At 34.0% G+C, this 23,686-nt stretch overlaps 1 protein-coding gene across 8 annotated transcripts in view; it reads right to left on the reverse strand.

The window, feature by feature from the left end:
- Positions 1-23,686, reverse strand: part of LOC120337368 (tetratricopeptide repeat protein 17-like) — a 52,185-nt gene that overhangs the window by 9,565 nt on the left and 18,934 nt on the right. For 2 of the 8 annotated variants that reach the window (XM_078110915.1, XM_078110942.1), the window contains exons 12-24: positions 21,033-21,086; positions 19,001-19,054; positions 17,221-17,343; positions 16,374-16,480; positions 13,870-14,053; positions 13,589-13,681; positions 12,608-12,765; positions 10,382-10,451; positions 8,786-8,995; positions 8,215-8,298; positions 6,641-6,716; positions 6,346-6,368; positions 484-520 (exon numbers count right to left, since the gene is read on the reverse strand). In XM_078110915.1, coding sequence (XP_077967041.1) covers positions 484-520; positions 6,346-6,368; positions 6,641-6,716; positions 8,215-8,298; positions 8,786-8,995; positions 10,382-10,451; positions 12,608-12,765; positions 13,589-13,681; positions 13,870-14,053; positions 16,374-16,480; positions 17,221-17,343; positions 19,001-19,054; positions 21,033-21,086 — 1,273 coding nt within the window. The remainder of the gene's footprint in view (positions 1-483; positions 521-6,345; positions 6,369-6,640; positions 6,717-8,214; positions 8,299-8,785; positions 8,996-10,381; positions 10,452-12,607; positions 12,766-13,588; positions 13,682-13,869; positions 14,054-16,373; positions 16,481-17,220; positions 17,344-19,000; positions 19,055-21,032; positions 21,087-23,686) is intronic. The other 6 variants (XM_078110917.1, XM_078110930.1, XM_078110918.1 and 3 more) reach the window with 6 other exon arrangements.

Raw genomic sequence — 23,686 nt, forward strand, 5'->3', positions numbered from 1 at the left:
GATGATAGAGGCCGCTATTCCGAAGTGGAAAAATGTCCTGTAGTGTCACGTCCTGTAGTGTCACATACAATATGCACATTATTGGCATGGATTTTCAGTGTTACATTAAGTAACTTGAGCAACACATAGAAGGGTAGTTCAGCTACTGCACCAGAAAATATTATGGGCTCCTACTGTACCATCGCAAAAATTTACAGCACAACACAACGTACTGTTAGTGCATGGTGGATTTGTCATCCAGTAGTGTCACGCTATATTTTACTATATTTTTTTTATCTACTAAGTAAGGTTGGGTGTAACTTTTGTGCAATTTTTTACATATTCAATAAAGCAACTGATTGGACAATGAAATAAAACATGTGGCTGAAAATGTGAAAATATATTGAATTTAACAACATGCAAAATTTCTGGAATTGTCCCGTAGTGTCACTTGGAATAGCCCTTAAATTATCATATTCTGAATTGTTATTTCACATAACATACCTGATACATTATCACAATCAGTTGTCACACCTCTTTCTGTTAAAAAAAATGAGTGTTCATTCATTATTTGCTATAGATATATTTAGGCAGAGCACAAAATGGTTATTTGAAAGACCGGCCAACACATACCAAGGTAAAAAATATTATATCATTCAATTTACATTGGAAAGGAATAAATTTTTGTTACAAGCACTTGGTAGTAGCATGTGAAACTTGTTTCATGTATAAAATAGAGATGGTAATTTATTTCTAAAACTGAAGCTACTTTTACAAACATACAAACTATCATATTTATATTTCCAAGAAAAGAAATGAGCTGGACTTTATAGTATTGGCACATTATGATACATCAACAACTAATTTCAATAATGATCCCAATGACTGTTAAGACATATTTACAGAAATACCGAATAAATCACATTTCGAATATTATATTAAATTACCTTTTTCGAATATGAAATATATAATATATATTCCAAAGTGAAATCAAGTAATAGAAGCTTTTTTTTAGTGTATGGACTTTGCATACAATAAACAATGGAATAACTGTTGTCTCCAACGTGGCTATTAAAATTAAGCAGGCTTTTTTTTAATTTGTTCATTTTCTGTGGGATACTTCACGCAAAATAACTTCAAAAACTGTTGAACAAGAGTGTGAAAAGAGAAAGATTTGCAGTATCCTAAGATTAAACCTAAATGAATGTGTTTCAGTTGCAAGCAAGATCCAAGTCTGTAAAATCGTCCTTAAATGAAAAGCTCCATACATTTTGTTTTATGTGCACAGTGACCAGGGATGGTCATTTCCGAATACTAAACTATTCCGAATACATTCTAAAATAATGTTTTCGAATCTGGAATTCTGAATACATTCTAAAATCGAAAATAACATATTTTTGTTTGATAGCCAAGGTCTGACGCTTTCTATCAATGGTACCATGATATTACGATAATAGTCAAGTCTATTGACAAAAATACTACTCTATTCAGATAATTGTGTATATTTTCTGAGAGTAATAAAATTCATTGGCAATACAGGCAACTGGAGCAAGCAACAATGATCGAATATCCATTATGTCTAGCTAGAGTATTCTACTACCTACCAGTATATTTGTATATTAAGTTATGTGAACCATATTGTTATTATGTGTAGCATATTGTTATGTCTGAAATTAACAATAAGTTTTCAACGATTTCACGATTTTTGAAATCGGAAATTCCCATTGTCGCCTGTAACAGCCACCGCGATTCCACGCTCGTTCCTTTCAGCGTATAATGATTATCTTGTCACGTAAAATATTCAATCCATGACAACTACGAGATTCTAAAATATCTTTATATATTAATTTTATGAGTCCAACGTAACTCGCGGTTGCTTCTTCATACGTCTAAATAAAAACATTACTATTCGGTCCAAGGCGATCTATGGTCTAAAAGTACGAGTTAAACTGCCTGATGTATTTAATTTTAATACGTAGTTTTGCAATCTTGCCAACTCGTTATCGCCGTTAGAAAAATCTCAATAACTGATATAAAATCCTGTAGACTAGAGTACAACTTCATTTCATACAATGAATATACATATAAAGTTTAGCAGTAAATTAAAAGTACTTATTCATCGCCGCGATTACTCCCAACTGTTAAAATGGCTGACTTTTACAACGAATAATATAACAACGAATATATATTTTTCTGTTGTGCAAAGTGATGAATTCGTGACCGATATGAGCATATTTAAAATGTCTTGCTTTATTAATTTAATTGTTTTCAATTTAACCTACGGTTGCGTCGACAAAATAAAATCCCCACCACTCTAATATACCATGGCATTCACGGACATAAAAATGTGTGGAAAACTGCCCGATTATATATTGTTTTGATTCGTATTTTGCGGATTCGGCAACTTTGAGATCTGTAACAGTGGCTCAATCGAAATGCCGCCACTCCGATTATTTTTAAGATACTCAGAGTAAAATTTATTTCAACACAATAAAAAATGATCGAATATACTTTAGATTAATTAAATTATATACATTCTCACAACCCGGGAAAAAGTCACGTTTCAAACCTTGTATACTGTTAACACGACAATTTTGGACTGCAATTTAATTAAAGTAATGGATAATCAGGCAAATCCCGCCCTCAATCAGTTACGATATGTTTCTAAAACAGACCAAACATAATGTGTGCCAGAGGCACACGAAATTTTGCGATTTTCACTGCCGTATTTTAAACTGTCGCGGGCCTCAATAAAAACTATTTTGTTTACGGTTTTACTTTCAGCATTTTAAATTGCCGCTTTCCAATCAAAAAATTTACGTTTTCTTTAGAAACTCGCTGCCGATGAATGTATTCACCGGATTCACAATTCCGTGCGAGTACGAAAATAAAATAAATGTCATCGTTATCGTGGAACAAATTTGTGGAAAATTTGCGTTTTAGAGAAAATAACACAAACGTAAGGCGTTTACGCCCTAAATAACACGTCCCGCAGATGAAAGCAATGGTGCGCAAGTTTCTATCAAGAATGTTTTCATTCAACGGGAACGTCTTGAAAGCGGCGTCGAAAATGTGTGACGTCACACAAATATCCGATATTCTTATGAACACCATTTCCGATATTGGAATACTTTATTCGAATCGGCCATCCCTGCAGCGACAAATAAAAATGATACACTGAATTAGACAGTGTAAATCTCCGAAATTTGGTGTCTACGGCACACATTATGCTATGTTGGAAAATTTGGAAACATAACTAATAGTCATTGAAATTGAAACAGTCAAGTGTGTCCGCGATGCACCTTTTTATCCATTTTTAAATTACTGTTGGCCCAAACCCAACTTTTTTCCTGGATTATGAGATATATAAGCTGACCAATTTAAGTATATTCAATCAATTTATAATTGTACTGGAATAAATCGCGGATCTTGGTATTTTTAACAACGCTAACGACTTCGTAAGGTCACGAATATAGGAATCGAAATTAATTCTAATCGATCAGTTTATCACACATTTTATGTCCGCAGATTGTGTGGTATTTTAGTGTAATTATGCTGTTTTTTTAATTCGGAAAAGCTGCGGGTTTACGAACAAAACTAAATTAATATTACAGCAATTCCATAAATTAGTTGAAAATTTGGTAAAAATTATATCCTGCCTAATTGAAATATTGAACTGCAGAAAGTGTATGACATATCTTGAAGTTTTTAAAATCGCATGAGAAGGTACATTTACGGCACAAAATAATTGTTTTTTCTTCAGTGGGATAATTGATGATTTTCTGTCAATTTTCTTCAGTTTTGTAACATAAACTCTCACGCTATTTATGTTACTTTAAAATGTATTTGTTCAACCAAAGTATATGTTAAGTTTTACCTCTGATATCTGTGCTTAATATAAATATTGCACTGTGCACTATTGGCAACACTGGGCTAAACTAAACAGAGCTGATGGGAATTTGCCTTGTGTTGTCACTCGGTGCTTTTTTAATTATTAATTATTATATATTTCAATAACTATTTGCCTCAAAAACTGAGACGTCACTTTGGGGGTAGGGCCCAATAATTTACCAATTTGGCAGTTGATAGTTGCTTGTTGTTCTTTCTCAGCACTTCAAGAGATCTCGTCACTCCGTGACGTCACGGAGTGACATAAGTATGCCATTTTTTTGAAATGATTATTTTTCTGTACGCGAAGTACTATATTATTGGGTTTGAACTGCAAATTCTTCCGCTTTGCCCTCTACTTACTTTGGATCTTACCCACAATGAAACTTGAAGATTAGCAAGTATATTCTTGAAATAGGCATACCAAATCTTCATCAAACAAAAAGCGAGAAAGCGAGCTACACGAAACTCTGGAATGTATTTAAAAGACGTCTTACGGAGTTGTAAATTGTACGATTAAAGCACCTACCGTATTTAATTTTACCATAAGACCCCCGTTAGAAAAACCCTGGCTGAGCGCGGCAAGTTCCTTAGACTTTCTTTTTGGTGAGTTGGTTACTCGATTACACTATAATATTATTATTATAAACTTATTTGGGCATCTCGGACAATTTCTAATTTGAAATAAATGAAAACCCAACAAGAACATATCATAATTAATACACAGATGTAAACTATAAACATTCATTATAAAAGTTGTTATTTAAGGAAGACAACATGATCGTACAATTCCGCCCGATGTTGGCCAGTGAGATGATAAATAAATGCTTCCCGTGTATTCGATCAATCAACTTAACTTTAGCGAATCGATGTTCTGCAAATAGCAGGGGTACAAGATATTTCCGTCCAGTGATATGCTCACAAATATTGCTTTTGACATTCATGGTTACAACAAAATGACTGTTAATACGACCCATGTATTTGGTGATTTCGCAAATCTGTGAGATGCCGCTGGAAGTTTCTTCTAATTCAAAAAATATTGGCCCAGGTTTACATTCGCTACAAAAAACAATGTCGTATCGGGTATCAGAACTTTCTGAATGCCTTCAATAAATTCACTAAGGATGGAACAAATCCCGTCAAACTTGCACTAGAAAATCGTGTACTTTGGTCACAATTCATCGATGTCATTGACAGTCACATGACCACTCTCGTTTGAAGAAACGCACTGCGTTGTATTCGGACATCTGGTTTTTCAATAACGCCGCCAACTGTTTTTGCGGGAGAAGCGGAATCGGTGTGCTTGTATAATAATCATATTATAAACAAGAATTTTGCCGTTAATGCGAAAGCTTTATCTCATATGTATGCATGTATAGGTTAGAATTCCAGCAAATATCATTATGTAATGCAAAATTGGGTTACAAAAGTACTAGTAGGCAACTTATTTGTCAACTTCATACCCCCACGAAAATAATTGTCAACTTTAAATTTTCGCCCTTCAAAATCGGAAAAAAGTGCTATTTTGCAGTCCCTAAAAAAGTTGCGAAAGTGCTTATCACTTTTCGCAAAAAAGTGCGCTAATAGTGAACACTGGTGCCAACTATATCATAAAGCTGGAAAAAACAAAAATGATGCAATAACAAGTTTTCGCAGGGACATATTTATCACTGTCTTCTTGTTCTGAATATGCAGACTAAGAATGCTGTGTTTGGGGCCTACCGCTTCTATGTGTGCTTTGCAAGCAGATGCAAGTACTACCTAACAAGAGAGACTTCAACGCAAAAGAAAATGCTTTTCTATGGTTAATAACTTAGATATCCAAATAACAAAAAACGTCGCATGGTGCAAATATTCCTAAACTGAATTGCATTAATGGATCCTCCAGATTCTGTATTTTAAATTGCCCATTCTTTTCAAGTCACTGCAATAAGATTCCAGATATATAGGAGTGGAATAGTTACGTCTGTTTCATGTTGTCTGTGCAGCATAGCTTTTTACTTAACTATATAGATTATTAAAGTTAGTGCACTCGTTTAGCATAACAATATGAGAGAGACACAAGCAGAACAACAAAAAAATATCATGTTTCCCAATTTTTTGTTTAAATGTTTAGTAATTTCAAACAAATAACCAATTTTGACCTAATACTACCAATTGTTCAACATTCTTAATACCATTTTAATAAGGAATTTTTGTCCCTCCGTGACGTCATGGAGTGACATGCGACTAGTTGGGCCGTATAATTGGGCTGCTTCCTGAAAAATGTTTGTTGTACAATAAATTTTGCATAAATGTAGAGATTAATATCGCTAGAATACAGAGACAAGTTATTATATTTGATATGTCATGAAGCTTTTGACGAAATTTGGTTGATATATCGCAGTCATTTTATGCACTCAACTTTTTGTCACTCCGTGACTTCGTTTGAAAAATATTTGGTTAATAGTGAAAAGTGAATTATGGTAAATACATAGGTGTTACTGCTACCAATTGGCATTCTAAAAATAGCAAACCACCAAAACCTTGATATAGTAAAATTGATTAAATGTGTGAAATGTCACTCCGTGACATATATGAAATTGCTTTATAGTGAAAACATTTTAAATTTTGGTATCGGTCATGGATTGAATAGTTTGTGCACCAGAATATCATTGCCTGGAAAAGTTCTTCTTTTAACTATTAATATCAAAATTATTTGCTAAAAAGTGAGATGAAAGAATTATTTGATTTGATAAGTTGAGCAAATATTGTAATACTAAAATCTTTTTACCATGAGATGAGAATGTATGTACTGTATACATTTCTGTACCATCATCTCTTTCTTCTGTTCTGTAAATTTGTTCTAACTGGAAAAAAAATTGGTTTAAAATTATTGTATTGATTTTAAAATAGTGGCATCTAAAATGGTATTTCTAATTTTCTGATAAATCCTATATTCTGAAAATACTTATGCAAAGGATTTGAGTTAAACTGAGTTTAAGTAATCATAGAATTAATTTGAAAAGGTCAGACAATGTTCATCTTACACAATGTCATACAATCAAGCAAATGGTTTTTCATTACAATGCAATTTTACTATTATGGAGAATCAAAATACAATACGGAACCAATAAGCCATGACATCAGCATCGAAGTGAAGCTAAATAATGTTAGACAACCCAATCAATCAACAGGTAACACATTATAACAGCAACAAATATTGTCGATGAAGAATTCTAAACTTTCCTTTTTTAACGAAAATCAGAAAAATCAGTTTGAAAAATCAGATAATCATAAGTAACATTTGTTCGGTAGTGCTACAAAATAGTAAAAACAAATTCGAAATGAGGTAGAGAAACAAATCAAGAGTGTCATTGAAATCATATGGAGACATCATTAATATACGGTAGGTATGTTGCAAAATAATTTACAGTTCATCCGATTTGAATGAAAACTGCTGCAGATAGATTTGAGTCAAAAAAGGCAATACCAAGTTTGCAAAAAAAGGCCACATAATAATGGAAATATTGACATTTTAGTACCACCCAAGGGATCAATTTTTCTCCATTAGGTTAGCATTACGCTGACTCAAAAACTGGGACCACAAGAATGCCAGATCCATAATAACAAGTTGCATCTCAACTATTTCTGAAGACAATAGGAAGAAATTTGGAACAAAAAGATAATTTGAAAGGAAGAATCTAATGAATCAAATTTGAATTCAACTGAATACAGGAAAATCTCAGGAAAAAACTTTTCAAAGTAATCAGGTAGTTCACACAACCGCTTTTTAGCAACAGCCTTCTCTATACAAGTCCACGTATACGTGACAATCAACTCAATTAGTGCTTTCCATATCCGACCATATAATCAATTTATTAACCATTCAGTATTCCTCGGCCTGTAAGATACTTGCCCTGTTTGGAGAAACGAAAAACAAGAGGAATCTTTGCGAAGGAAAATGTTGGCATTTTACCGATTCGATCGCTGATTCAGGCAAAGACTAAGACTCAGATTGTATTAACCATCTCTTGAAAATATTTTGTGGAGTATAGATATACGTATGCAAATTGCTTTTTTAATAAGAATTTTAGTATAAATGTGGAAAAAACACTGGTTATTCAATTAATCTCTCAATATGTGCCAAATCTATGGAATAACACGAGTATTTCAGAATTTGATTCTGGCAACAGTCATTGAGGGACTGGCGGATTGTTTTAAAAGCTTCAGATGATTAAGACATGTTCGCGCTAAAGGAAAAATTAAAAAACAAGATTATAGTCATGTATTTCATGTATAATGTGTGTTTTGTAACATTCCTAATTAATTAATAAAAACCTCAATAATAATAGAAGAACAATTTACATTAGCAGAAACTGCATGTCCAAGAGATGATGAAGATGTAGGGGGTGAACCAAATGAGCACTTCGATGAATCAACTTGACAATCCTAAAATGATGTCGAATTTGTAACAACAATAATTTGGGGTGAACCACGGAGCTGCATAGACCCCAGTAAAAAGATAATAGCGATAGCCTCCAGGGAGTAACAATCATTCACATCTTCAAATTTCTGATAGTGTGAAAGCTATTTTTGTATTCCATAGACATTTCAAAGGGTTCGAAATGAGGCTGCATCAATTTTCCATTTTCAGAATAAACACAGATGTTGCATGATAAAATAGAATAACTGGGCAGTTTATAATGTGATCAGTAGGGTTGTAGAGTGGGAATAAAAACCACTACGCCATGATAGAAAATTTAAAATTTGCCAGTTTTTAGGTAATGTCAAAAATTGAGACTCCAACAGAGGACTTTTTGAAGCCTGAAATGCTGACTATGAGGAATTTGATACTCAGACTACTCAGTTCAAGTAGCAACCAGTGAAATGAATACAAATTTCACCAAAATAACATAATTTTGTTCATTATTCTAACCTCAGCTTCCTCATCATCGTTTGTCGTTTCGATGTTCATTTTTTCATGCAATTTCTTTTCACGTATAGCAGCACATCTTGAGTTTAATAACGCATATAAATCTTCTTTATATTGTGGATTTAAAAATATTCCGTATTTGTAGAAAGTAGCAGCTCCTGTGCTATTGCCCTTTGCATGAAGTGCATTTCCAACAGCGAGATAGGTAATAGGCTCAATAGAACAATTTGATAAGAATTAATAATAAAAACAAATGTATTTATCAACATAGTGTTTTAGCCTAGAATGCCATTATGAGACATATTCCATACAAAATAATTCTACCTTGTTAATCATTTCAATATTTCTAATGCGGTGGAAGGTCAGAAATGAATAATGTACTATTGGGATTACATCCTAAAAAGAATTTTCCAAACATGGAATATATTTGTAATTCAGGCACAAAGAACATATGTAAATATATGTATATTCAAAGAGATTGATTTTGAAAATTCAGGAAAGACCAGATATAATTTGATTGGTTCTCTGCAGCTTTCAGAAATGGACGTGTGTTATAGGTTAGCTATACTCAGACTTTCAATTGCTCAAAGTGATAAATATTTAAATGAGACCATTCTGAATTATTCTTAATATCAATAATTCAGAGTAATTAAATTTGACCCCGATATTACTAATACTAAAGATTTGACATCATAATCAGAGCTCGACCGATATATCGCCCAACCGATATACCGGGCCGATATTGCGTGTTTGCCGATATATCATTCGGCAATAAACCGCATATATATATCGGCATTCGGCAATACTCGGGCAAGCGCCGGGCTGCTTGCTTCAAGGACACTCGTCCTGCGTAACTGGTTTCCCAATATATTTCTCGCTTTCATTTTGTGGTAAAAATATGTCTTTCATAATTCCAGGTAACATATGATTAGCCATTTCATGCATAGTCATAATTGAAAAGTTATTATCCGGAGTTACATTTAAAATTAGGTTTTCGAGAAAGTACACAATGAGAAAAAGGCGATTTGGTACGGATAGAAAATGCTAGTTCTATAAATAGAATCAGTTTGAAGCTGGTGAGTCAGTAATCACAGAAACATGGTACAATGTACAGGTATCATCAAAGTAGTTCCAAATGTTAAATCCCTCACAGGGTACATTATGAAAGCCCATTTTGTGGCTTATATTGATATCGGTATCGGTCACTAGCTGGCCTATATATCGATATCGGCGCCAAAAAGTGATATCGGTCGAGATCTAATCATAATTTCCTGATATCAGAAATAATTTACCGTAAAATTTTACTTTTGTTATAAGATTGTTCTAAGAAATATGTCGCATTGTACTTCTATATAGATTTATTGTTCACGCCCTGCGTCAAATTATACAGAGTAAGAACACAATTTTAAAAAAGGAAGATAAAACCTTACACAGAAAATGTTAATTTTCAAATTTTCATAATTTATCAGAAGGAACAATTTGTTTTCAAAAATCATCAATTCTCTTGAAAATATTTCAATCATTTATATATATTTTACACATCAACCATAAATGGTCCCTAACATCATCAGCTTTACCAAATAGAATCAAAACAGTTACCTCAGTTTGATTGATCCCCAGTGCTTCAATAAGGAGTGTCAAAGCGTCATTAACTTTCCCTAACCTGTACCTAAAGATAATGGATTTCATTTTGTTAGTTTTATGTGAAATGTATCAAAAATGTATTTCAGTAATAAATTCGAATTCATCTACACCAGGGGTCGGCAAACTACGGCCTGCGGAGCAATGTAATCCCGCTCGTGACGCTTCACTGAATTATATAAACAAAACAGCTGTATTGTCGATTATATTCTTCATGTGATAGAATTTGTTTTAAGACACTAAATTATATCATAACCTAACAAGTATATAATTCACAATCACTCGTTTAATGAGCCTATAATTGAGTATAATTAGACAAATGGCAACAGAACATAAAAAAGTTGATGCTAAGTGCAAATGGTTTAAAGATGCAGAAATATTCAAATGATCAGTCCTCGCGCTCTGCTTGACTAATTCCATGTAAAAAAATGTGATTCATTGGCCATTCCTTTGGTTTTTAACTTTCTAAAAATATGTGCGGACCGCTAATGACTTGCAACCTTTAATATTGGCCTGCGAATGACAAAAGTTTGCCGACCCCTGATCTACACAGCGACTCTATTGTTTGCTGTGTTGTGCTAAGCGTCTAGAAACATGTTAACCATTAAACCTCTGGTTATCCTATGTGGGTTCGCACGTAACTTCTTGCCATCAAAGAGTGGTTCGCAAACCACTAGTCAGTTACTGCTTCCACCCCCATCAAGTGCACACATCTTAAATAAATGAATGGTAAACTATTGCCAAGTCCGACATGGAATGAACGAGCGGTTATGATTAGGGCTGTCCAAGCGAACCGAATATTTGAAATCGAATCGCAAATTATTCGAAGCGTTTTTCGGCCAATTAATGAATCGCTAAAATTTAGTACATAATGCGCCTCATTGCACCGCGTTTTTCACCGGGCAAGCAAAAACATGTTTCTAACGCTTTCTTTGCTGTAAAAAGGTCTCTCCTATTGCCCGGTGACATGTAATTATCCATTTCATGCATGGTCATGAATGAAAAGTTATCGGTAACAATGATTTAAAGATGAAGTTTTTTTGAGAAAACACAAGAAAAAAAAAGGCAACTTTTGTGTCAGAAAAAACGCCAGTTCTATAAATAGAATCGATTTGTAGCTGTTGAGGGAGTAATCATAGGAGCATGGTACAGGACTGAAACATGTTTTGGAGGTCCAATACCTTTTTTCAATAGAATTTGTAATTTCTTCTAATGGCAATACTTTATATTATTACTATGACAAATAATTGCACTCTTGTGAGTTGATGGCTGTTGTACAGCAACAATATGGTCATCAAATATTAATGTCATCAAACTAGCTCTGAATTTGTGAGTTTCCGAAATGCAATTTAGAATTTTTTGGGTAACAGTTATATCTATATTAATCTATATTGACTTTTAAAACTTGATAGTTTTCGAAACCCCCAATTTTTTGACCAGTTCAAGGAGGCTTGGGATCTCTCTTTATAACTCTGGAAACATAGTTATGCAAAATATTTACAATAATTTAGATATAACTGCACATACGTTATCACAATATTGAAGAGGAAGTTTTTATTGTACATTAGAGACAAATTTAGGATTGTGCAATAATATTCGATTATTCGGTTCGATTCGAATCAAAAAAATATTAGATTTTGAACAGCCCTAGTTATGATCCAAGCATAATTATGATTACCGTAAGTCCTTCTTTTACCTTCCTCTAACCTGGATAAATATCCAAACGCTATCCCACAAAAGTTATAACCAATAAATGTTCCTTTTCTAGAATTGTTGGTTTTAAAAGGTATTGTGAGAATATAATGACAATCATTGTTTCTATGATTGATAAAAAGGTGCCCATATCTGAATAACTTTTTTTCTAAAATTCTGTGTGACGCCAAATTTTGATTTTAAATACGATTATGCAGCAGAATCACATTTATCATATTTGATGATTTTGCAGCAATACGGCTCATTTCACAAAATAGAATAACCATTTTTAAATATTCGAATACACCAAATCGTTATTTTTTAGAATATTTTTGTTATAGAATACAATTTCAAGTATTTTTTTCCCTTCTAAGGAGATTTTCTTCTTCTTTTGAAACCGGCTCCACACCCAATATCTTTATCCTTAGACATAGTTAGTTTCACAACTCTAACCAATAGGGAAGAAACACTACAAACTAAAAAATTTCTTACATTATATTAGCCAGATTTACGAGTGGAATATCATATTGTTCTGCCGGAGTTCTATGAGCAGCTCTTCTAATGCATTCAACAGCTTTTAAATTGTCTCCTTGGACACGGAAGTATAGACCAGCAAAATTGTATAACAACCAGAGATTCTTGTCCTTGTCCTGAAAAAAGTCTTCATTATATACAATTTCTTCTTCTACAACTCCTTCTCAGTTTTACTGACTCAATATTTTACTCCAAATTTTTAGATTTTTTGTAGTTAACAGGCAAGCCTGAAATTCGGTGCGTTTCTTTTAATGATGGGCTGTAATTTCACTGACATTGTGCTCGCAATATCTGTCATATGATCTTTCTGTCCATATATTTGAGCATTGCTGTTTTGTTAAAAACATAACAGTAGAAAGCTGAATGAAAAAGTTGATTTCATAGATACTAAGAGAACTGAGGATGAATCACGAATGAAATACATTTTTGGTCACATTGCCATTTCACAGTAACAAGTTGAACAACCATTTTAGATCGTAGTGCATAAGTCGTAGTAAGAAGTTAGAGCGCAAGTCAATATTTCGAACTCCTCAATGTTGGGAGTCAAGAATTCCAAGGTCCTGAAGTTGGGAGTTAAAATAGCTTGAAAGATGGAAACAAGTCAAAATATTCAAATTGAAAGAGACAGACAGACAAAGGAGAAGTTTCAGTTTCAACATCTTCCCATTATCCGACTCAGAATCTGGAGTTGAAGTTTTTGGAGCCCAATTCGGAGACCGAACAAAAAAAAATTTGTGAACCCTGGGTCAAGGTTCAGGTTCTTGAATTTGAATCAATAGATAATTGAAACATTTTCCAACCCCAAAAACGTCAAAACACGAATACCTGACATTCCTTGCCTAAGGAAATGGGAAATGTTCCATTTATCTATTGATTCAAAGGACTGGATTAGGTTATTCAATATCAAATTAACCATTCAATTTTGGGTAAAAAACTCACCTTTCGACTTAGTGACTTTTTAATAGCAGCTTGTATCCTGTGTGCAATATCACCTGGCCAAACTCGGCCCTCATTCAAATGTAATAATAATTCCTGGAAAATGAATTTTAAAACAAGTTCAAAGCTTTAACCAGATTGTTAAATTGTGTGAAAATAGTATTCCAAACTAAAAAAGTTAATCTATAACTAACTATATGTGATTGCTTGTACAAGCTCTTGTTTAGAACAAGCAAAATATTGTGTTTTTAACATAGATACTCAGACTAAATAAGGTCACTCACTCTGAGCATATAATCATCTTTCTTGTGCATGGGAGCAGAATGCCGGTCTGCAACTCCTTGAATCTTATCGATAGAAGATTTTTCACAGACTGGTTCTAAAGATTCACAATTTAATTCTGTCCATGGTTTTGGCAGATTTTCACCTTCTTCGATTTCAATATAAGTAGTCAGAAGATCACGAACACTACAATCAAGAAAATAGATAAAATGGAGCAAAAATATTTTATCAGCAAACAATATAGAAAATTCAAGAAAGCGATATTTCACAAATACAGTGTTGCGGAGTCATTGACTCAAAATTTGAGTTGCGAAAGTCACTCTGCTCAAAGACAAGGACTCAATTCACCTTAACAATATGACCCCTACTTAAACAACAGCAAGAGATATTAAGGATATAAAAGCACAACAAGTGTTGGCAAAATGATGTAATTTCCAGACGTTTCAAATATTTATGCGAAAAAACTTTATTAGTGCATGATATGGAAAGAACACTAGCGTGTATACTTTGTATGGTAAGGAAAAAATATCAAGGGATGAAATCTAATATAAAAACATGATAGCATGATTATGAGTAAGTTCAAACAAACATAAAGACTATCTAAACACCGAATTATACACAGGCAGAAACAAGGTCGTTTCTTCATCATCCATCTATTTTTTTTCTTTATTTCTATGGTACAATGAGTCATATTCAATGTGTGTCGCATATTATCAATCCATTTCCTAGGAAATTGTTTCCTAAGTGCTCATTAGGGCTGTCCAAAATCGAATAATTTTTTGATTCGAATCGAATTGTGCAGTTACATCTGACTTACTGCTGGTATTTTGCAATACAATGTTTTCAGATTTATAAAAGGAGATCACACGCTTGTATGAATTGGTCAAAAAAATTGGAGGATCCAAAATTTGGGTTTCGAAGAGTATTAAGAGTAAAAACTGCACAATTCAAAAATTGCAATCTCAATTTAAATGGATTCAGCTCGTTTACGAATTGTTGCGCTTATTATTATCATAAATTATTACATGTGTTGTATTTTGAAGCATTTTAGCAGTAATAATTATGGCGTGATACTATCAAAATCGTCGATTAAAGTGCTGAGGTCGCAAATTCCGTAAATAAAATTGTGAGTTAGTCGGTAACGATTTTAGCAATAATAACCGTCGGGGTATTGTTTTGTTCCAAAAAAAAAACATTAAAACTTGAGGGAAATAGTTATGATTAGCGTCTGACCCTTTGTTAGGACCGAAAGCCTTATGACAAGTAGAAATGCATAACAGCCGATTTATTCAATCATTATTATAAATCAAATTCAGGATTCGCGCAATCGCAGGTGCAAAGCATGAGAAAGTCAATCATTGTCTTAATAAATATCTTCATCCCGGTGTCGATAATAATATTACCGTTATCTTTAAACTCGGACGGTTAATAATATACAAACGGTGATAAGTAAGATCAGAGCCAACACAAAAGATAAAAATCTGAATAAAATTATTTTGGGTTTTAAAATCAGACCTTCTTGTCTTTAAGAACTGTTGCCAATGTGAATGCACGGGTATATCAGATATATAAAACTTCGATGTCCGCCGACCCACAAGAATCATTACTCACAAAAAAAAAACAGACTGGAATATAGATAACCAACTTTAGGATATCGCAGCCAAAACGATTGCGGTGACAAAAACAACTAGAGATTTTGATGAATAAAACGAGTAAAAAAAACGCTTTGTTGCCGACCTTTTAACATTTCTGTTAATTTTCGAAGGTAGTATCGACCTCCGACGTCCTGAACCCTTGTCGTATTTAAAAATTATATTCGTTATTCGACTTTGGTATTCGTAAGAAAAAATTCGAACTATTGGATTCGAAAAAAATATTCGATTTTGCCCACCCCTAGTGGCATATATCATTCGTTAGTTTCTATATTCACATTATTTCGAGTCTCAAAATACCATTTTGTTCTTGATGTATTTTGTGTATATTTAGATCATTTGTGCAAGACACCAAGATGCAATATTTCGTATTTGGCTTACAAAATGTGCGAGAGTGCAGCTGCATCCATTTCTCTCTAGCAAACAGCTGATAGCTAGCTCATAAATGAAGGGCGAACACCACCCACTGCAGAAAAATGGTCAAAGAATAATAGATGTTTGAATAGGACATTCAAAATATACCCCAAACAATGCAAGGCAAAGGGAGGCGTTTCGATATGATAAATATGCAAGTTTTAGTTATTCACAGTAAACGTCTCAGGGTGTCATGAATTGCACTTGGCACACTGTTTTAATTTCACTGTAACCTCAGTTTAAAAAATCCTAGCTGTGTCCCTGACCACCAGATGACAAATCACCAAAATAAAATAAAATTTCAAATTAAACTGTACTAAATTTGTAATATTGAATATAATTAATTTTGAATCGATCCAAACATCCAATCTGTTTTGGACAAGAAAAACCATAAAAATGTAAAAGCTTGTACGAATGTATTGACTTTTTAATAAACTTACGAAAAACCTCTAGATTCAGGATTGATATAAGTAGAAGGATATTCATCCCATGCTAATGTTCTCGGTGCGTGTTCTGAACATATTTCTTCACTTGGCCAACTTTGTTCCTGAATAGATTAGAAGAACTTTCATATCATAGAAAAGTTATGTACAATTAACTGAAATTTCTTTGGAAAACAGATGGCATTTTAGTAGTTTGTATAGAAGGGATAATTATAAGCCTAGAAAAAGAAAAGTCAACATATCTATGGAGCATTTAGCAACTCATTCCATAACTAATGGTCATATTACACCTGCTTCATATAGCACCAAGTATATAGGTATATATTCGGAGAATTTAAAGATGTTTCCAGCATCGAGATCCATATAAAATTTAGGACCTCCAGAAGTATGCGCACCAAGATGGCGAACAACATGCACATAGACGACATAGTATGTGTGTACCGGTTAGGATTCAGGTTGTGTGACATTTTAATGTGCATACTTCTGGAACACCAAAATTTACAAAGTTATAGGTGTCACAATTGTGATATTCTACAACCAACTTTTACTGCTGAAAATTATAAATCATCTTTTTAGTTTTTTTTTTTATACCAACAGCTGAAACAAGGCTCTAGAAAAGCATCCAGTGACATTTTTCAAAAGCTACTATGATTTTACACGCTGTGGAATCTGTACAGTTTGACATACAGCCTGACAGTCCTTACTTATATTACTTACATATTGAGTAAGACTGGTGAATCTGACCACCGAACTAAATTTCATAGCATGTTAGAAGAGCAAAGATATCTCAAACACTCAAAATAAATAATGATATCTCTAACCAATGGGATTGTCCTATACTCACATGCCAATTACTGAAATCAATTTTCCCAACATTTTCAGGTTGTTGAAAAGTCCCTGCATTCAATCCACTTGCAAAATTAGTCGGTTGGGCATTTGAAATATGACCCCTTCTGTCTTCTTCAGCCTAGAATATATTATTTGGAAAAATATGAATAGTTTGAAAATTGATGTTTGGATGAATTGAATAATTCTACTTTAGACCAAATAAACCAAATAATTTACTTACAAATACTTTGGAATATTGTACATACTATAAAATGGGCCATGCAGAATGTTTTAAATGTACGAAACTAAATTTAAAAAGGCACAAAAGAGTATAGGGCAGGGGTGGGCAACCTTTTTCGGCTCGTGTGCCAAAATCGGCAAAATTTAACGACTAAATTCTTCCGCGTGCCAAAATTAAAAACAATGCTTTGGTACTTTTAAATTGGAAATAAACTATAATAAACTTTTTAAACATGTATAGACGGATTCACTATTCGGGAATATATATCAGTCCGATAAATAGATTTGATTACTTTTCTTATTCTATATCAGTGAGACTTCTGCTGCTGCATTACCGCTGATAGAGATTTTACATTGGGTTTATATTTTGTAACGCTCAAAAAAAAAATACACGAACTATTGGTTTCATCTTTCAGGCTACTCCTGTTATAAGACTTGAAGTTCATAACTAAGAACAGAGATCCACAAGCATATGTAGACGAAAACATGGAGAGTAATGCAGTTGGAAGGTTTTTATAACACGAACAATTTTTGGGAATGGCATCTCAAGCACGCGATAGTTCGTTTTCTGCAATTCTCATTTGTATTCCCTTCCCTAATTGCATATTACCTTTTAGAAATCAATTTATAACAGTAAGTTAGCACGTAACTATAGCCAACACATGCTGTACAACTTCATAAATCAAGAAGAAATGAAGAAAAACGGCACAGACGAAGTATATTACCTAAGAACGTAGCCAAATGAATGCTGCGCTCTTCCCGACGAAATTTCGCTAGAGCTCACTCATTTGTTGCGTCATAATATATTTCTTTGTAGCCATATGTCATCAAAGGACAAAAAATAAGGAGAAGGATCTCGTTTCCGAGGCCTTGCTCTCGTGCCGGACAAATGGACTCTCGTGCCAAGTTTGGCACGCGTGCCAGGGGTTGGCCACCCCTGGTATAGGGTCTAGAAAGCGTTTCAAGGTATGAAAAATTGCTATGTATGATAGAGAAAAATGCCCTTTTTTACATTTCAAAAGGGAGGGTTCCGACCCTCCCCTGGCTACACCCGTCTGAGGAGTTACATATTGTATTTACATTTGTGCACTTTAATCTATGATACATGTGAGTTCGCTATTGTGCATATACAAGTGATAATAAGGATGATTGGTGGATGGCCGATATAAGCAAGTCATACTTCACTCTTTCACACAATGTTTCAAGGATTTTTATCATTTTCTGACAAGTTCTAAATGCGTGAGACATAACATGAGAAACTCTGAACAACATCTGGCAAAGTGTTGCTAGAGACATTGGAATTTTAATGTACGATTATCAAAAATCTTGACTATGTTTATCGTCATTAATGCCAAGCAATTTTTCGCCTTATAAATGTGAGGATGCCTCACAGTATTGCAAATCAAATTGCACCTTGGGCGCAATGTTCTAAATCCAGCATAACCCGCCCGTCATTGAAAAATTCCTGGCTGTGCTGCCGCGGGTAGCATTTCCCAAATATTTTGAATTTATTGAACATTGTTAACATGGAAGCTGATCTAAATTCTAAAACTTACCTTCTCAGTTTTTCCTCCTTGATTTGTCTCTGTTTTAACAGATGCTTCAGAATTCTAAATTATAAATAGAATAAGAGTGAAACTTTTACAGTTATTAATGTGTATTCTCATGTGTTTCAAAGTTAAGTTACTTACAAATTCACTCAGGTTCCACCAAAAACCTGCATAAAAATCCCCATGACAACCATATCACATAGGGTGTTAAAAATAGAAAAGTTCGCGCCCCCCTTTTTTCTTTGAAAATCTGCTTTTGTGATGGGCTGGTTGCTTTTTAAGATGGCGCTGTAAGAGTGTTGGTCTCATAGCGTCATTACTCTGATTGTTTAGGCATAAAACGCATCGGAGTACAACTTAGCCATTCACTGTTGTATGCATAAAGCCATACTCAAATAGTGGTCATCAATCATCATACATTCTCAGTTTTTCGCTCAGTTTGCAATACCTTATAAAGTTAAACTAATATTCAGGTGAAACTAAGCACGCAACAAATCTATGCGTTTGTACGTATGTATTTTCTGCTTGAACGTTCACTTAACACACGTAAGATTTCAATCAAATGTTTACTTCATCACTATTGAGCAATGCAAAAACTATCTACTGTGTGTTACAAACATACAATAACAACAGACTTCTTGGCTTGTCTAACGTCTCCAAAATTCACTACCAATACCTTTAGACAACCACCAGGTTCAAAAAAACAGTTTACAAAATGGAGAAGTGTAAATGAATTTATGTACATTTTTAGCAAAAAGAAAAGAAATCTTTTTTCTAAAAGTTATTATGCATGTGGACGATTCCCCGACCTTGACCGTGAAAAATAAAGTAGCATGACGTTTGCGATTGCATTTTGTTTAAATATCCAATTGTTTTCGTCAGCCGCGACAGATTAAAAACACTTTTTTAGACGTTGTAAACCCTCATAAATTCCTTGTGCCTGCGGAACACCTGTAATGTTCTTAAAACTACCGACTTGAAATAAATTTTTCTGTGTGGGATTTTATCACAAACTTGGGAATTTCTCTATCAATGATATCTGAAAATTAATCGAGTGGCAGCATTGCAATGGCGCGAAGTAAGAGTTGCAGCAAAAGCTCATGTTGGTCTAATTTGCAAGAATATGAATCAAAACAAAATGTAATCTGGCAGTTTACAACACATTCTTATGTCCGCGGATTGCTGTGGTATTTTGAGGTAGGGGTGCTTTTATTTTATCAAATCGCAAGTTAATTATTTACAATTAAATAAATAAAGCAACCATTTTAAATATGTATATCGGTCATGGATCTAATATTTTATTCAACCATCACAAAAACCATTACATATCCGTTGAAAAAGTCGGCTCTTCTAACGAGTGGCGTAATCTCAACGACTGACCCAGGAGCCGTATCGCGAAATTTCGGGGAGATAAATATATATTTTTGATTTACTAATAAACTTTACATGTATTCACATTGTACTAAATTAAATATACTTTCTGGGATTTTACACCAGATCTTTCCAACGACGATAACGAATTCGCATGAGCGCAATATATATCAAAACTAAATAAAATCGAGCTCGAGCAATTGATTATTATCATTATCACAATATTGTGTCCGCGTATTGGCGTGGTATTTTAGATCGGTAATGAGTTTTTTGTCGTCGCCGCCACCGTAAGTTACCCTAGACACAAATGAATTAAAATAGAGAGACATTTTGAATTCTTGTAGTTGTCATGGATTGGATATTCAAACCAGAAAATTTTTTTATAATGTGAAAAAGCCGGCATTTTTAACACAATCATGAGACTGTTTTAGGAGGCGTTGCATGAAAATTTCCGATTCCATTTTGTGACCTCTCGCGCCCCCCCTGAAAGCATCTTGCGCCCCCCCCAGTTTAAGAACCACATGAAAAAACACAGCAGATCTTAACAAATGAATAAATGGTTATACAAAGCCTTGTTTAGAGGAAGTGTAAAATATTCCACAACATTCCCAGTCTTTCAGATAATTGGGAAAAAATAATTTTTTACAATCTCAAACTAAAATCCTACATCTGCATCTCCTTGTGTGGATTTGTATTCTTCATCTGATTTTGTTCCCGAATTCTAGAAATAAATATAACAATTAAACTACATGAGATAAATATTACAATACTGTTAGAGCACTGTAATACAAACATGAGCAGTGGTGCAGCCAGGGGGGTTTCAGGGTCGAAACGATTGTTTTTGTCAGTGTAAATAATGTGCAATTATTCTTCCTATATCACGAATTTCCGTCGACATATGTCTTGTGCCACGACTACATTTGTAGAAGTTGAATAAAAAAGATAGCTTTCAAATGATACCATTAGATTGAAATGATGTTGCACCATTCAAATTTCAAAAGCATTTTAATTCGTGTTTTTCTTTGTCGCAAGATCGAGGCTATGTCTGTAACAAATTAACCAATAATTTTGGAAATAATGGCATCAAGACTAAAAATAATTCCTAAGTCATAAATATTGGAGAATATTCAAGAACATTCTAAATATGATATTTCAACATAACGTGCAAAATAACGAATAATTTCCCATGTGATATGTTGAATGACCTTGTTTTACATGAATAATCAGTGTAAGAACGGTCTCGAATAATCGAGAAAATTGTGTATCCCTTTAAATGCGATCTCAAACATTTCAACCGATCATCGTCTTCTTTTATCGTCATCCTTATCGTCAAATATCAATAATTCTGATGATCGCTACTAGGGCTGTCCAAGCGAACCAAATATTCGAAATCGAATCGAATCGCAAATTATTCGAATCGTTTTTCGGCTAATTTTCGAATCGCTAAAATTAGGTACCGGTACATAAAGCGGAAACCACCTTTACGGGATGTTCTTCATCCGGGCAAGCGGCGGCGCTCCGAGCTCAGACCACTCTCGCTCCCGGCTTGCTTAATTGGTTTCCCGATATTTCTCTCGCCTTCATTTTGTGATAAACATGTCATTACTAATGCCCGCCCGGTGGCACGTGATTAGCCATTTCATGCGTGGTCATCATAACAAGGTATAGTCGATCGTGACGTTTTTGAGAGAGAACAAGGAGAAAAAGGAGACAATTTAGAAAACGATAGTTCTATAAATAGAATCGATTTGAAGCTGTTGAGTTAGTTATCATAGGAACATGGTACAGGCAACTCAAAGCTGAAACAGGTGTTCTGGGATCCTTATGATGGCAATACCTCCTTTAAATGGAATTTGTAATTTCTCATGATGGCATTACTGTATTATCCATCTATATACCAAGACAAATAATTGCACTCTTGCATTTTGATGGCTGTTGTACACTAACAATATTATAGTCCTCAAATAATATTGTCATCAAACTAGCTTGGAATTTTTAAATGCAATTTTGAACTTGAGCAACAGTTTTATCTTCTATATTGATGGTTGTTATTATTTTGCTGAAATTTACACAAAAAAACATAAAGACTAGTGAATAGGATTAAAATAGCATCTACAGGCTTTATATGTCCTACTAAAACTGAATCCATCAAAATTGAGATTGCAATTTTTGAATAGTGCAATTTTTACTCTTAACACTCAACAGTTTTCGAGACCCAAATTTTGGAGTTCTCCAATTTTTTTGACCAGTTCATACAAGCGTGTGATCTCCTTTGATGTAACTGCACATACGTTACCACAACATCGAAGGGCAGGCGTTTATTGTATAATAGAGACAGATTTACTATTGCGCAATAATATTCGATTATTCGGTTCGATTCGGCAAAAATATTCGATTCGATTCGAATCAAAAAATTATTCGATTTTGGACAGCCCTAATCGCTACGCTACTGTTATGAATAATAACTCGAAATTGTAAGTTGGTTTATTTGATTTAATTTATTGTAATATATTTATCGAAGGAAATAAAATCTATACAGGCAATTGTCTAGATCCTTGCTGTTATATCAAATTAACAGACGTCTCGACTTGAACAAGTAACAACCGATTATATTCTGTTTGGAGTCAGATTAATATCTAGCTAGTTTAATTAGCCTAATTAGCCCCACCACCAGAAGTCGTCTCATGTCAAAGTGACGTAAATACCGACCTAACACATTTACGTCGTTACGCAGCGACGTTACGCAATTACGTCGGCACGTAGCACGTTTACGTTCCATACAAAAAAAAACTTTTTCCCGCAAGCTCGTAAATGTCATTTATGTAAGATCGTACTCGTAAAGAAACCGATGACTTGCAAACGATACACAGGTGAATTTACGCATTACATCCAGCCTCAAAATCTGTTCGACTAAAACACACAATATGCAGTGTTATTGCCATTTAAATGCATAAAAATATGAAAAACAGTAATGGCAAAAATACGAAATTCTAAAAATGGAATGATGGAACATATCGCTGGATGCATTGTTCAGCGCCAAAACTAGACTTTTTTGTGCCAGATTTTCTTCTTCCGAGAGATGAATACTATACAATATTTCCTCGGAAAAAAGCTTTCGCTTAAAATCCATCGTAAATATAGCGATATCAAGAATGTAGCGTATACGCAGTAATTTTGAAAATCGAATAAGGCCGCAAAATGTAAAACACTGACCAGATGAGCTACTGGTGCCACCATGTCTTCCAAGTTCCCGTTATCATTTTTTTTATTTTCATGATATCCAACCGTGAAGAATTAGCCTTGATGTTTCGGGTGGAACCT

This window comes from Styela clava, chromosome 1 (genome assembly GCF_964204865.1).
Source record: "Styela clava chromosome 1, kaStyClav1.hap1.2, whole genome shotgun sequence".
In the NCBI taxonomy this organism is placed as follows: Eukaryota; Metazoa; Chordata; class Ascidiacea; order Stolidobranchia; family Styelidae; genus Styela; species Styela clava.